Raw genomic sequence first — 14,073 nt, 5'->3', positions numbered from 1 at the left:
TAAGGGAAGGTGAAGGAAAGCAAATATGGTGAATGTATTTTATAGTCAGTGTGAAAACAGAACAAAACCTGCTGAAACTGTTCTAAGAAGGAGGGAGTGGGGAGAAAGGAGGAAGATGGAAGGGGTGAATCTAATCAAGGTATATTGTAAGCACTTAAGTAAATGTCACAGTGTACCCTGTACAACTGTAATATGCTGATAATAATAAAGAAGTAGAATAGTGGTTGCCAGGGACTAAAGAAGAAGTCAACTGAGAATGAGTGGTCACTGTGTTCAGAGTTTCAGCTGGAGAAGAAGAAAAATTCTCAAGATGAATGGCAGTCATGACTGCAGAACAGTACAAATGTACTTAATGTCACAGAATTGAACACTCGAAAATAATTAAAATGATAAATTTTATGCATATTTTATCACAAAAAAAATCATAAAAGTTTGTTACACAGCAACAGATAAAATGGAACACAAATGCAAGTGTGAAACAAGAACTATGCTGCACAGGGCATCACTTTACAAATGCATATGTGTTGGGCTGTATTTTAGGACTTGATTTTAAAAATTCCTCCTTTCTGTCTGGAGGCATGACTCAAGTAGTAGAGCACCTATAAGTAAGTGTGAGGCCCTGAGTTCAATCCCCAGTAATATACACACAAAAAAACTTGCCTCTCCATTTAATTTTTAAAGCTCTGCTTCTCCATTAATATAAACTTATTTAAAAATTTGTATCTTTTGGTGGCCCTGGGGTTTGAACTCAGGGTCTCATGCTTGCTAGGCAGGCACTCTAACACTTGAGCCACTCCGCCAGCCCTTTTTTGTGTCGGGTATTTTTGAGACATGGTCTCTTGAACTATTTGCCAGGGCTGGCCTCCAACCTTGATCCTCTTGATCTCTGCCTCCTGAGTAGCTAGGATTATAGGCATGAGACACCTGACCTAATACAAACTTTAAAATAAATTAACAGTATTTAAAGATGAAATTATATGCTTCATTACATGCAAAATTATCATATTATTTGGCAATCAGGGATAGATAAAAATCATTTGTGACAGTAAGAATACTTTCTTGGGTCCTCCTGGAAGGAAAGAAAGGGAATATATTTGTGGCTTCCCTACTCCGAATCTCTTCTTCCCCTCTTCCAACCTAGGTTTGATGACAAAAAGGAAATGCTCTATTTTAAATCAAGCCCATCATATCCTAATTCCTATTGTACTGTTGAACAAATCTGACTATAAAAAGCAGAAGGGAGGGGATGGGAAGAGACAGAATGGTTGACATAGGGAGAAAGATTATAAAAGTACAACGAATATACAGCTGATGGGAGAGAAATGGGGGATCTTTTCATAAAACCCTGTTCTTTAATCTTTCCTATTTCTTGCCATCAAAGTAGTAAATACTTCTATTTGACTCTGTGGCAGATCTGGTTATGGAATGATAGCCAGAGGCATTGAAGTCTGGAGCCAGAAAACGAGAGCTGGATGTAAGAAACTTCACCCTCGCCTGCCTAGCAAGCAGAAAGTCCTCCTGAGTTCAAGCGCCAGTAGTGGAAAAACAAAAAAACAAAACAAAACAAAAAACCCTCCACCCTGCTCATACTTCCCTTCCATCTCCAAAATAGCAAGAAAGGAAAACAAAGTACATGTCTGTCATGTAGGTCTGTAGACGTACATGGTCTAGGATAGACTGTATAACCAACTGTGGGCAGAAGTCCTGAATGGAATTTGTACAAGTATTTATTTAGAGCTGGGGATGGAACCCAAGGCCAGTGCATGCCTTCTACCACTCAGTATAACCTTCCAGCTCTACAGGTAAATTTTGAATGCATTCTTTTTTCCTTTTTTTTTTCTTTGGTGGTACTGGGCTTTGGATTTTGGGCTTCCCACGTGTGAGGCAGGTGCTCTACCACTTGAGCCACTTTACCAGCCCTTTTTTGTGCAGGGTATTTTCAAGATAGCTTCTCGAGAACTATTTGCCTGAGCTGACTTGGAACCACAATCCTCCTGATCTCTGCCTCCTGAGAAGCTAGGATTACAAGCGCTAGGATGCCAGGCTTTGAATGTATTCTAAAACTTATCAGTTTAAAACTGACTTCTACATTACTTTCAGAACTCACAACTATGAGAGGATGGCTGTTTTGTGATGCTTAATGCAACAATGTTACTAGACTATCTGCTGTCCTCCCAAAAGCTAACTTTTAAACAATATAGCTTTTAAATTTTTGTCAAGTAATACACAACAGTAACATACTATCTAACACAGGTTAATGATACTTTTGAGACTAGGATCATTCACAACCTCTAAAGGGTCAGTTTCTTCATCTGGAAAATAGAACAAAACCAAATAACTGCTAAACAGTTAGCCCTAAAACTATGCATCTATGTAATCATCTCTGGAATGAATCTTAGGAAAAGTAAAATTTTTTCAAATTATCATTCACTTTCAATAATCAAGTTTTTTTTTTAAACCAACATTAACGCAAAGTATTCATTCAATGATTATTTGTTATGCACCTAGCTATGAGCCAGCTGGCAGAACCTACTGAGAGAATTCAAAACTTGTATTCATGAAGCTTTCAGAGAAGGTAGGGAGACAAACCAAATAAACATATGGACAAATGTAATACCACAACTTGTAGTAAGTTACATGAAGGAGTTAAGAGAACCCAGTGGGAAATCTTTCTGGTTTACAAAAATATAGCTCAGCTCTTTCAAAGACATACTCTAACAATTATTTTCAAAGTTTCACAATAGTTTAGTTACTTATTGTAATTTTGATTTTTTGAGGACAGGGTTTCACTATGTAGCTAAGTCATCCTCAAATTCACAATCTTCCCTTCCACATGCTGGGATTAGAGCTACACTATCATGCTCATAGTAGTAGTTTTTCTTTATGTTAAAAAAATGTTGTCCTTTCTCTACAAAAACAAAAACAAAAACAACTAAGCCGGGCACCAGTGGCTCACACCTGTAATCCTAGCTATTGAGGAGGCAGAGATCGGGATGATCACCATTTGGAGTCAGCCGGGGCAAACAGAGAGACCATATCTTGAAAAAGCCCATACAAAAAAGGGCTGGTGGAGTGGCCCAAGGTACAGGCTCTAAGTTCAAACCCCAGTACCGCAAAACAAAACAAATTTAAAAAAATCCAACTCTCATTGACTCCCTTCGCTCTTCTTTTTTCTCTGTTCAAAACAAAATAAAAATCACAACACAACTCTTTGGTTCTACATACTTTAGAGTCCTTAGAAGCAAGCTATATACAAGAACCAAAATATGGCCAGGTGCTGGTGGCTCATGCCTGTAATCCTAGTTACTTAGGAGGCAGAGATCAGGAGGATTGTGGTTCGAAGCCAGCCCTGGGAAATAGTTCTCAAGACCCTATCTTGAAAATACCCAACACAAAAAGGGCTGGCAGAGTGGCTCAAGTGGTAGAGCACCTGCCTAGCAACCTGAAGCCGAGTTCAAACGTAAGTACTACAAAAAAAAAAAAAAAAAAAAACACTAAAATTGGGTTGGGATGTAGCTCAATGGTAGAGTGCTTGCCTAGCATTCATGAGGTCCTGGGTTTGAGCCCCAGCACAAAATAAATAAATTAAAATAATATAGAGCTGGGGACATGACTCAAGTGGTCTGCCTAGCAAGCACGAGGTCCTGAGCCCTGAGTTCAAACCTTAGTAGCACTATATATAAATAAATAGATAAATAGGATGTTATGGTTCTGCCACTAACCAGCCCTATTGCTGATCTTGCTAAGTGTGGCTTGGCTCCTTGGGCCTATCTTTTGTCTTCTGTTAAGGAAGGGGAGGTTCCAAAATTTCATTTCAAATTCTTCTATCATATTATGGATCCAGGTGGATGGGGTGGCACAATGGGGGTGGAGGTGGGGTGGGGGGGTGAAGTAATCCCCAGCACTTGAGAGGTTGAGACAGGAGAATTTCAAGTTTGAGGTCAACTTTGGCTAAAAGTGAGACTCTGGACTCAAAATAGATACATAAATAAAAAAAATAAAACCATGGTTCCACTATAATAAAGCTTAGGATGAAAAATCCTAAAAACTGAAGAAAAGGGCTGGTGGAGTGGCTCAAATGGTAGAGTGCCTGCCTAGCAAGCAAGAAGCCCTGAGTTCAAAGTTCAAACCCCACTACCACCAAAAAACCACTCCAAATACTGAAAATAAATCAAAAAATAATTTAAAAGAAAAAATCAAATATCTTTGAATTTATTTGAATAAGATTTTGTTTGTTTTTAGGCCATCATATATACATATATATCATTGGAAGTTGTTACCATTATAATAAACTACTGAAAATATAAACACTTACCTCTATTATTCTAATAAAAACTGTCAAAATTTAAGACAGTTAAATATAGTTAAAAATCTACAGTTCCAAAAATATCTGGGGGCTGGGAACATAGCTCGGGGTAATGGTCAATTCCCAGTACCACTGGGGGGGGGGGGAAATCTGGGGTGGGGATATAGTTCAATAGAAGACTATGTGCTTAGCATGATCAAGACCCTGGGTTCTGGGCTAGGAACATGGCTCAAGTGATAGGACAACTGCTTAGCAAATGAAAGGCACTGAGTCCAAATCCTATCCCCAGCATCACTAACTAGATAAATAAATAAATAAATAAATATTTACATTTTCAATGAGACATGATACTTAAACTGAACAGGAATCCCAAAAGTAGGCACTACATAGAGAAAGAAAAGTAGGATGAATATATAATTAAAAAATTATACACTTATACTCCCAGCCCTCATTCAAGGCCAGACTGGGATACACAGGGAGACCTGTCTCAAAAAAAAAAAAAAAAAAAAGAAAGAAAAGAAAAGAAAAAAAGGTAGGAAGACATTAACTTTTAACTTCTAACTCAATAATCATCCTAGACTTCACTTTACTTCATCAGAAGTATTTTCAAGTGGAAAATGTGTATGTCATAACTTTCTACTTTTAAAATCAGATTATTCACACTAGAATTTGAGGTTTTCAACATTCTCCCTTCCAGGTACTAATCAGGCCCAACCCTGCTTAGCTTCTGAGATCAGATAAGATCAGGCGCGTTCAGGGTGGGATGGCCATAGACAGTTTTCAACATTCTTAATTTGAAAACTTAGCAAAAAATTAAAGACCTATAAATTTACGTAACAGTTTTTCAGATTCTCACTCAATATAACTTTAAACCTCATCAGCTATGTACTTCAATTGATGCATAATCTTTAGTGTCAAGATTTGTTTCAGGCTGGGTGTATAGCTCAGTGATAGGGTGCTTCCATAGCATAAGTGAGGACCTGGGTTAAATTCCCCCTATCACCACCAAAAAAAGAAAAGATTTGTTTTAACGAAAGAAACTGTTTAATTTCTTCCAAAAAGGCAACAATTGGAAACTAAACCACTGGAGTACTTTAAGACATCTGTCCCATTGTACATATTTGCTAGAAACTATACTGTAAGCTCTAACAGCACATAGGAGAAACAAAAATACATTTCACCAAGTTGGACAAGGTAGAAACATTGTCAACATTGTTTCTTCCCTCACCTCCCACAGAATCTGATTCTAACTTTGAAACATTCCTTTTCTCTATTCCCACTGACAATGCCCTACTTCAAGCGCTTAACATCTTTCACCTAGACAGTTGCCTAGATGGACTCTTTCCCTACTCCAGACTAACCCCAACTGTGACAAACACAATGCCTATTGCCTCCAACATCCCCTGAGGATCACTATTGGATTAAATGAGAATCACTGCTTCAGGTTGATGACAAAACAGGAGTAACATTCATTTGGTAAGACTGGCCTCAGTCTATATCCATGGAACAGAAAAGCAAAAAACTAACCAATATAAAGGTTGAAGCTAACCTTGATCTTAGGACCACCACACTTCCATGAAATAAGCTGAGATCTCATAAGAAGATCCATAATATTATTTCTTCAATTCTTTTTGAGCACATGTGTATTTACATCTTACTTTAAGCCCGAATTTTGACACATCAGGACTATCAAAGTTTAACCACATTATATGCATTTTTAAGCTTCTGAATATAAGAAAATTGTGAGAAGTTTTAAAAAGGTCTTTTGTGCTTAAATCAGTCGTCTGAGAAGCTGAAGAAAATAGGAACTTTCCTACACTTAGGGTTGCAAGCCACTTAAACAGTAGTCTCACTAGAATATTTATAGAAAAGAAAAAAAAAAAAACTTCAAAAACACATGAGTTCTTAATACTTCAACAACGGATAAAAAGCCAGGCACAGTGGTTCACATCTGTAATAGTACTAAGTACCGGGGAGGTGGAAACCCGGAAGTTCCACGCCAGCGGGGCTTTGGGAGACCCCACCTCACCCAATAAAAGCTGGGCGTGGAGGTGAGAGCCTGTCATCCTAACTATTCAGAAGTGTAAAGAGGAGAATCCAGATCCAGGCTGGCCCAGGCATAAACAGGAGACCCTTTTGGAAAAATACCAAAAGGCTGGAGGTGTAGTTCAAGTGGAGAATGCCTGCTTGTCAAGAGCAAGGCCATGAGTTCAAACCCCAGTACCTCCAAAAAAAGGAAAAACGGATTTAAAAAAGACCTCACACTCCCTTTTAAATTTCCCATCATGCTTATGTCCCAAGAAGCTAAGACAGAACAATACCTTTTCAGAGGGGATAAGAGGAGACGAGAAGATATCTAAAAACTGCAGGAAACTCCAAAGGCCAGGCCAGACAGTGCAGTGACAACCCGGACGCGGGAGGGGGGCGACACGTGGAGCGCACGGCATCTGCGGACGCTTACCTTCAGCCGCTTGATCATTTCGTCCGTGGTGATCTTGTCTGTGATCTCCTTCACCCCCGGCGGGTAAGCGATCTTCCCGTCGGCGCTCACGACGCCACAGAGGGCAGTGGCAGGCTTGGGCTGCGCGGTGAAGTCCATCCTGGGGGACAACTTTTCTTTCACAGTCCTCTACCGGCCTCTATCGGTCAGAAAACCAAAGTTCAGCGGGAAAGGGGCGACTTTGTAACCTCTTTTTGCATTTCAAAAATCTCTAATCTGGAAAGGGCCCTTTCTCGGCAGAGGCCGGGGACCCAGCGGTGTCTGTCCACCCGCTGGGTCTCGGGGTCCTGGGACCCTACCCGCCGCCCGCCGCCCCCACCCACGCCGAGCCAGAGCCCCCGGGGGCTCCCCGGCCCGAGCCGGCGCTGCCGCGGAAGGCACCGAGCAGCCCCGGAGTTTCCCATTCCGCCTTTCACAATGAAATCCACCTCTGAGCACCAGCATCCGAAGTTTGGTGGCTTCGGGTGGCCAGCGAGGAGCCCGAGGCCCCCGCTGGGCCAGAGAGAGGCAGCGAGTCTCCACCCGGCCGGGGAAGAAGACGCGAGGCCTAGAGGGCTCGGCTTAGGCCGCAAAACTAGGGACCCAGGTGGCCCGGCACGCAGCGGCGGCGCCGTGAACAAAACGCCCTTGCCAGCCCTCCCTGGGCCGCGGCTGTCTCCACCGCGCTCCGGCCATCCCCGGGCCGCTCCCCACCCCGCAGGAGGGGACCCGAGCCGCCCGCGCCCCCAGCCCCGCGCCAGGAAGCGGCTGACGCGGCTCCGCACTTCACATTTTGTTCCATTAACTTCGGCACGGGGACCCTGGTGGCTTCTGGCGCCTCCTCGCCGCCGGGCACCGCCGAGGCCTGAGCGGCACTTCCAGGGGGGACCCCGCCAGGCCTAAGACCCGCGCACCCCCTCCGCTGTTCCCTTCCGTCCCCTCCCTCCACCAGCCGAGGGCGGGAGCCCCGCCGCCGCCTTTACCTCGTCCTCATGCGGGCGGAAGGTGCATCGAGCGCCCGGGCCTCTGTCAGGTGGTTGCGCCGCCGCCCCTCGCCGGGCTGCACACAAAGCGGCTCCGCGGGTCCCGCCGCCGCCGCCGCCCGCCCGCCTTCCCCGGAGCGGCGCTGGGGCTGGCGGTGCCGAGGAGCAGCCGCCGCGGGGGGAGGCGCGGGGCGAGTGTGCGCGGGGCGGGGAGACACTGCCGCTCTCCGTCCGGCTGGGGAAGAGCAGCCTCGGAAGAGGTTCCTCCAGGAGCGAGCGCGCGGATGTGCGCCCGGGACCCCCGACCCCCTCCCCCCCGCGGCCCGCCCGCCTGCACCGCACCGCGCGCCCACCCCGACCCCGACGTCCTCCCCCCCTACCCCTGACACCAGCAGCCGCGCGCGCCCGGCCGTCCGTGTCCCCGGGAGCCGGCGCCCAGCGCGCAAGCCGGCCGGTCACGCGAGCGGCGCGAGAGCACGCGAGAGCAGCGCGCGCCGCGCTCCCGCCCCTTCCTCCGCCGGCCTCGCCTCCGCCTCCCTCGGGCCCGCGGCGGCCGCGCGCGCGGGGCGCACAGCGCCGCCACTCGGTTGGCGCCAAGACCTGCGGCGCGGGCGCCTCCCGGAGGACCGCGGCCCAGAGGGCGAGCCGAGGAGAAGGAGGAGGAGGAGGAGGAGCAGCCCGCCCCCGTGGCGGGAAGTGAGCCCCGGTCCGCGCTTCCCTGCCAGGGACGCCTGGCGGACACGCTACTGCCTGTGCCCGCGACATGAGTTCATGACTTTTGCAGGGTAGTCTTGAGGAATCTGGACACCACCGGTTGAAAAATGGTTAATGACTCCGTGGATAAAAAGAGATCCGATTTCCTCCCTGGGGGCAGAGCTACAAAGTAAGGGAAAGTTTTTGAAACTTGGCACAACGTGGCTGCTGATTCTTGTGTCTTCTGACAGCCACTCAAGATCGCACCTGCCGACCTCAGACTTCCAAGATCAATGTTTCGAAAGCTACAAAATACGAAATTAGCTTTGAGAAGTTCTCAAGGTGTGGTTTAGGGACTGCTGGCCTCCCAACCACTTTGGGTATGGACTGAAAACACAAGTTTCCACCCCTAAACCTACAGAATCTCTGACAGTGGAACACAGAAAATAAAGCATTTTTGTAAATTAGCTAGGTGAATGTGGAAGACCTCATTTTTTAAAAGGTTATATCCTGAGGATTAACTTTTTGACTGTCAAGGAAAACTGCAGCAGTGTTTGAGCAATTTAGGGTAAATAATGAAGCAAATGAATCTCAAGAATACACACATAGTTTCAGGAGAAGAAGGGGAGGGAAAAACACAATAATATGAAGTAGCATTCAGCTCTTGAAACTGACCACGACCAGAGTTCAAAATGATGTTTGAATGTTTAGATTACTGTTGAGGAATATCCCTTGTTCTATATTTTTTCCCAACATCCTTTAAATTGGTCCTAAAAATAAATAATAAATAAAAATAAATAATAAATTCAGCTCATTGAGTTATCTTTCAGGTAGTACACAAGGAAGCAGTCATCTAGAACTCTAACATTCCACAATTGCTGATTTGCTAGAACTCTGAATAGTGGGAAGAATCCGTTTAGACTGTCCTAATCCAAACTATAAAATCCATCCAAAACACTCCTTAGGTTTTTCCTGTCATTTTGGCACACACCTTGCATCACTGCATCAGCCCTTTTTGGTGATGGGTTTTTTTCGTGATAGGGTCGCTGAACTATATGCTTGGCTTCCTACCTTGAGCCTCCTGATCTCTGTCTCCTGAGTAGCTGGGATTACAGATGTGAGCTACTGGTGCCTGGCTTTTTCCTGTCACTTCTGATACTCCTTTATTTGTGATATTTAACAAGAGCAATAGTTTTCATTCTTAGGCTCAGTAACTTTCCCATTATTGAATAGAATTTTGTATATGACTGTAACTTTTAACTTTATGCAATTTATAATTTCATTACTATTGTATAACTTTGTAAACACTAAAAAGATACTAAGTCTTGAGGCTTTCAACCATAAACAAACTGAATTTATGCAATACTTTTCTGAATTCTTGTCTTTTTTTCTTACTGTTTATCTATGTTTATTTGAGAAAAGATCTCACCATGTAATCCAGGCTGGTCTTGGACTCAGGATCTCCTGCCTCAGCCTCCCCAACTTCAGGGACCACAGACGTTGCAGCCACCATGCCCAGGTTTTTTTGTTTTTGTTTTTGTTTTTTTGTTTCTTCCCACCTGGGCTCAAAAATTCTCCTGCCTCAGCCTCCTGAGTAACTGGCACTACAGAGGCAGCTTGCTACCACACCCAGCTATTTCTTTTCTCAAACATTTGTTTCCACATGTGGTTACTGCAAAGAGATACAATCATTTGTGTAACAATTATTTCAAAAAGGGCTGGGTGTGGCTCAAGTGGTAGAGAAGGCTTTAGGAAGAGGGATTTGAGAGGAGGATTACACCTATAATCCTGTAATCCCAGCGCTGCAGGAAGTGGAGATGGAAGGATGTAGAAAGTTCCAGGTTTAGCCAACATTGAAAGATCCTGTCTCCAAATATGAATAAATAAAGAAAAATGGGCCCTGTGGTAGCTCACACATGTACTTCCAGCTATGTGGGTGACCTAGATTGGAGGATTTCCAGCGTGGACAAGCACAAGACCCTACCTGAAAAATAAAAAAACTAATGAAAAAGAGCTGGGGGTGGGCTCAAGTGGTAGAGTTAAGAAAGAGTAATATCATGGGGTGAATTTGATCAAAGTCCATTATATGCATGAATGTAAATATAACAATGAAACCCCTTGTACATAATTTAAGCCAGTAAAAAATTTAAAAAATACCCAGGTTCATGCCTATAACCTTAGCTACTTGGGAGGCTGAGATCGGAAGGATCACAGTTTGAGGCCAGCCTGGGCAAATACTTGGAGAACTCCCTTTCTAAAATAACCGGAACAAAATGGACTGGAGGTATGGCTCAAGCAGTAGAGTACCTGCTTTGCAAGCTCAAATCCCTGAGTTCAAACACCAGTTCTACAAAAATAAATAAATAAGAAAGAGGGGGATTGGGGGTCAGAAAGGACAATGGGAATGAAGCCCAATGGTAACCCGCATAGCATGTGTGACGTTCATCCCAAATGCTGCAAACAAAGCAACACAAAACAAGCAAACAAAAACCAGCTTCAAACTGGTGCTGGTGGCCTCATGCCTACAATCCTAGCTACCAGGGAGGCAGAGATCCCAGAGGATCTCTATTTGAAGCCAGCCAGCCAAGACAAATAGTTCAAGAGACTCCATCTCAAAAATACCCAATATGGAGGAAGAAGTTGACACACTATGTAATGGCTGCTGTCTGTCTTCCAGATCGTGGAACTCTTGCAGTGGTATGGAAAAGAGGTTGTTCACAACATAAACAGGTAACCAGCAATGAGGACCTGCCCATTCCAATGGAAAATCCTTATAAAGAACCTCATAAGAAATGTATCTTGTGTGGGAAACATGTAGATTATAAGAATGTGCAGCTTTTGTCCCAATTTATTTCTTTGTTTATGGGATGCATTTATGGAAGACATGTCACAGGTCTTTGTGGGAAGAAACAGAAAGAAATAACAAAAGCAATTAAGAGAGCTCAAATAATGGGGTTTATGCCAGTTATATACAAGGATCCTGCATTTCTCAAAGACCCTAAAGTTTGTAACATCAAATACCGGGAATAAATTATATGAGGTTTATTGCCAATAAACTTATTTTATAGTAAAAAAAAAAAAATACCCAATACAAAATGTCTGGTGGAGTGGCTCAAGTAGTAGAGTGCTGGTCTAGCAAGCATGAGGCCCTGGGTTCAAACTCCAGTACCACAAACACACACAACAAACAGCTTGGTAGAGAGAATGAGGGATCCAAAAAATTCATGCCTGCCTTCCTGGTGTAGCTTAGTGTGTTTGGGAAAATAGACCAAAACAAATCTTCAGGGGATCCTAGTGGATACTTGAAGCCATGGACAGTACCAATTCCTATATAAACTGTATTTTTTCCAATACGCCCTGCCACACTGCATATGGTACCAGAGTTAACCTGTTCTTCCATATTTTATGCCCTGAAGCCTCATTTACATCACTACTCTTGCAATTTAGAGTCTTTTTTTTTTCTTTTTTGTTAGTACTGGGATTTGAACTCAGGGGCTCATGCTTGCTAAGCAGGCACTCTACATTTGTGCTGCTCCACCAGCCCTACTGTCATTATGAAATAAAATAAGGGTTACGTGAACAAAAGCATCTCAATACTGATGTAGTGGCTGTGATCGCCAAGACAGCCACTGAGTGACTCAAAGGCAGGTAGCATACACAGCGTGGGTATGCTGAACAAAAGGATGATTTGTGTCCCAAGCAGGCAAGAGTAAGAAACATGCCAATGATTTGACATGTATGAATTGTTTATATGTACAGTTTCCATTTCATAGGTTCAGATCAAGGTTGACTACACTTAAATAAATTATGGAAATCAAACTGTGGATAAAGGGAGACTACTATGTAGATTTATTAGTTCTTGGGAACTTAGGTTTGAACTCTGAGATGGGATTTTTTTGACTGCTTTTTTTTTTTTTTTGGCAGTACTGGGGTTTGAACTCAGGACTTCAAGCACTTGAGCCATTCATCCAACCCTGCTTGGTGTATAGTTAGGATCAGGATGTCTTTCAGATATGCAAGCTAATTAAAAGTCAGTCAGGGCTGGGGGTGTGGTAGAGAGCTTGCTTTGCAAGGGCAAGGCCCTGAGTACTGCATTCCACAAAACAAAAACAAACAAACCCACCAAAACAAAATAAAAGGTTAATTTAACAGTTATTATGGGAGGGGGGGCTGCTCTACTGCTGGAGCCACACGTCCAGCCCTTGACAGTTATTATTGTTCCTGCAATGGATAAGGTTTGCTACTAGGAAATGGAAAAATATTTTTTAAAAACAAGGCAAGCCAGGTGCCAATGGCTCATGCCTGTAATCCTAGCTACTTGGGAGGCTGAGAATGGGAGGATCAAAGTTCAAGGTCAGGCTGGAGAAATAGTTCCCAAAACCCCATCTCCAAAATAACCAGAGCAAAATTGACTGGAGGTATGGCTTAGGTGGTAAAGCGTTTGCTTAGCAAGAGGCCCTAAATTCAAACTCCATTCCCATAATAATAATAGCAACAACAACAATAATGATAAATTAAGACCTGGGGGTGAATAAGTTCAATTTATTTTTTTATTCTTGTGTGTATGTGTGTGAGACTGGAGTTTGAATTCAAGGTTTTGTGTTTGCAAAGTGGGTGCTCTACTGCTTGAGCTACACCTTCAACCCCCAATTGGGTTAAACTAATGATTCACAATAATATGGGTTGTTTTGCTTTGTTTTGTGGTGCTGGGGTGGAGCCTGGTGCATGCTAGATATATACTGTGCCACTGAGATACACCCCCAGTCCAAATGCCATGGGTTGGTGAAACTTTATTCAATCAGCCCCCTACCATATACACACATGTAAGTATATGATCTATGTACAAAGTGGTATCTAACGAAATTCCAGAACAAACCCCTAGCCCCATATTTCAACCATGCTATTAACCACAAATTCTTACATACAGAAATTCTAGAGCCAAGCCAGGTGCTGGTGATTAATTCCTGTAAATCCTAGCTTCTTGGGAGGCAGAGATCAGAAGGATCAAGTTTGAAGCCATTCTGGCCAAATAGTTCTCAAGACCCTATCTTGAAAAAAATCCATCACAAAAAAAGTCCTGGTGGAGTGACTCAAGGTGTAGGCCCCAAGTTCAAACTCCAGTACTACAAACAATAAATTAAAAAATAAGAAATTCTAGAGCCAAATACTAAGGTAGTGTTATCCAATAGAAATTTGTGCAGCAATAGAAATGTTCCAAATCGCCTTTTCCAGCACAGTAGCCACTAGCCACATGACAGCACTTGAAAAGTAGCTAGTGCAACAATAGAAATAGATTTTAATTTAATTTAAAAAAATTTTTTTTGGTGGTATATGGGTTTGAATTCAGGACCTCACTCTTGCTAGGCAGGCACTCTACCACTTCAGCTACTTCATCAGCCCATAATTTTAAAAAATTTAAGACATATGGTCTAGGGCTAGTAGGGTGGCTTAAATGGTAGAACACCCACCTAGCAAGTGTGGGGCCATGAGTTCAAACTCCAGAACTGCAAAAAAAAAAAAAAAAAAAAAGAAGACAGAAGGCCTCACTATGTTGCCCAGATCGACCCTGAACTCCTGGGCTCAAGCAATCCTGCCTCATCTTCCTGAGCAGC

General features: G+C 43.5%; 1 protein-coding gene across 2 annotated transcripts in view; it reads right to left on the bottom strand.

Moving 5' to 3' along the window:
* Positions 1 to 7,910, bottom strand: part of Pds5a (PDS5 cohesin associated factor A) — a 126,644-nt gene extending 118,734 nt beyond the window's left edge. The window contains exons 1-2 of one of the 2 annotated variants that reach the window (XM_020160971.2): positions 7,769 to 7,910; positions 6,768 to 6,945 (exon numbers count right to left, since the gene is read on the bottom strand). In XM_020160971.2, coding sequence (XP_020016560.2) covers positions 6,768 to 6,905 — 138 coding nt within the window. In that variant the 5' untranslated portion in view covers positions 6,906 to 6,945; positions 7,769 to 7,910. Of the gene's footprint in view, positions 1 to 6,767; positions 6,946 to 7,768 lie in introns of those variants that run through there. The other variant, XM_074042422.1, reaches the window with a different exon arrangement.
* Positions 7,911 to 14,073: the final 6,163 nt, after the last annotated feature.

Source organism: Castor canadensis, chromosome 9 (assembly GCF_047511655.1).
Source record: "Castor canadensis chromosome 9, mCasCan1.hap1v2, whole genome shotgun sequence".
NCBI classification, from domain to species: domain Eukaryota; kingdom Metazoa; phylum Chordata; class Mammalia; order Rodentia; family Castoridae; genus Castor; species Castor canadensis.
The sequence above is the reverse complement of the archived record's forward strand: the minus strand, read 5'-3'. Positions and strand labels throughout refer to the sequence as shown.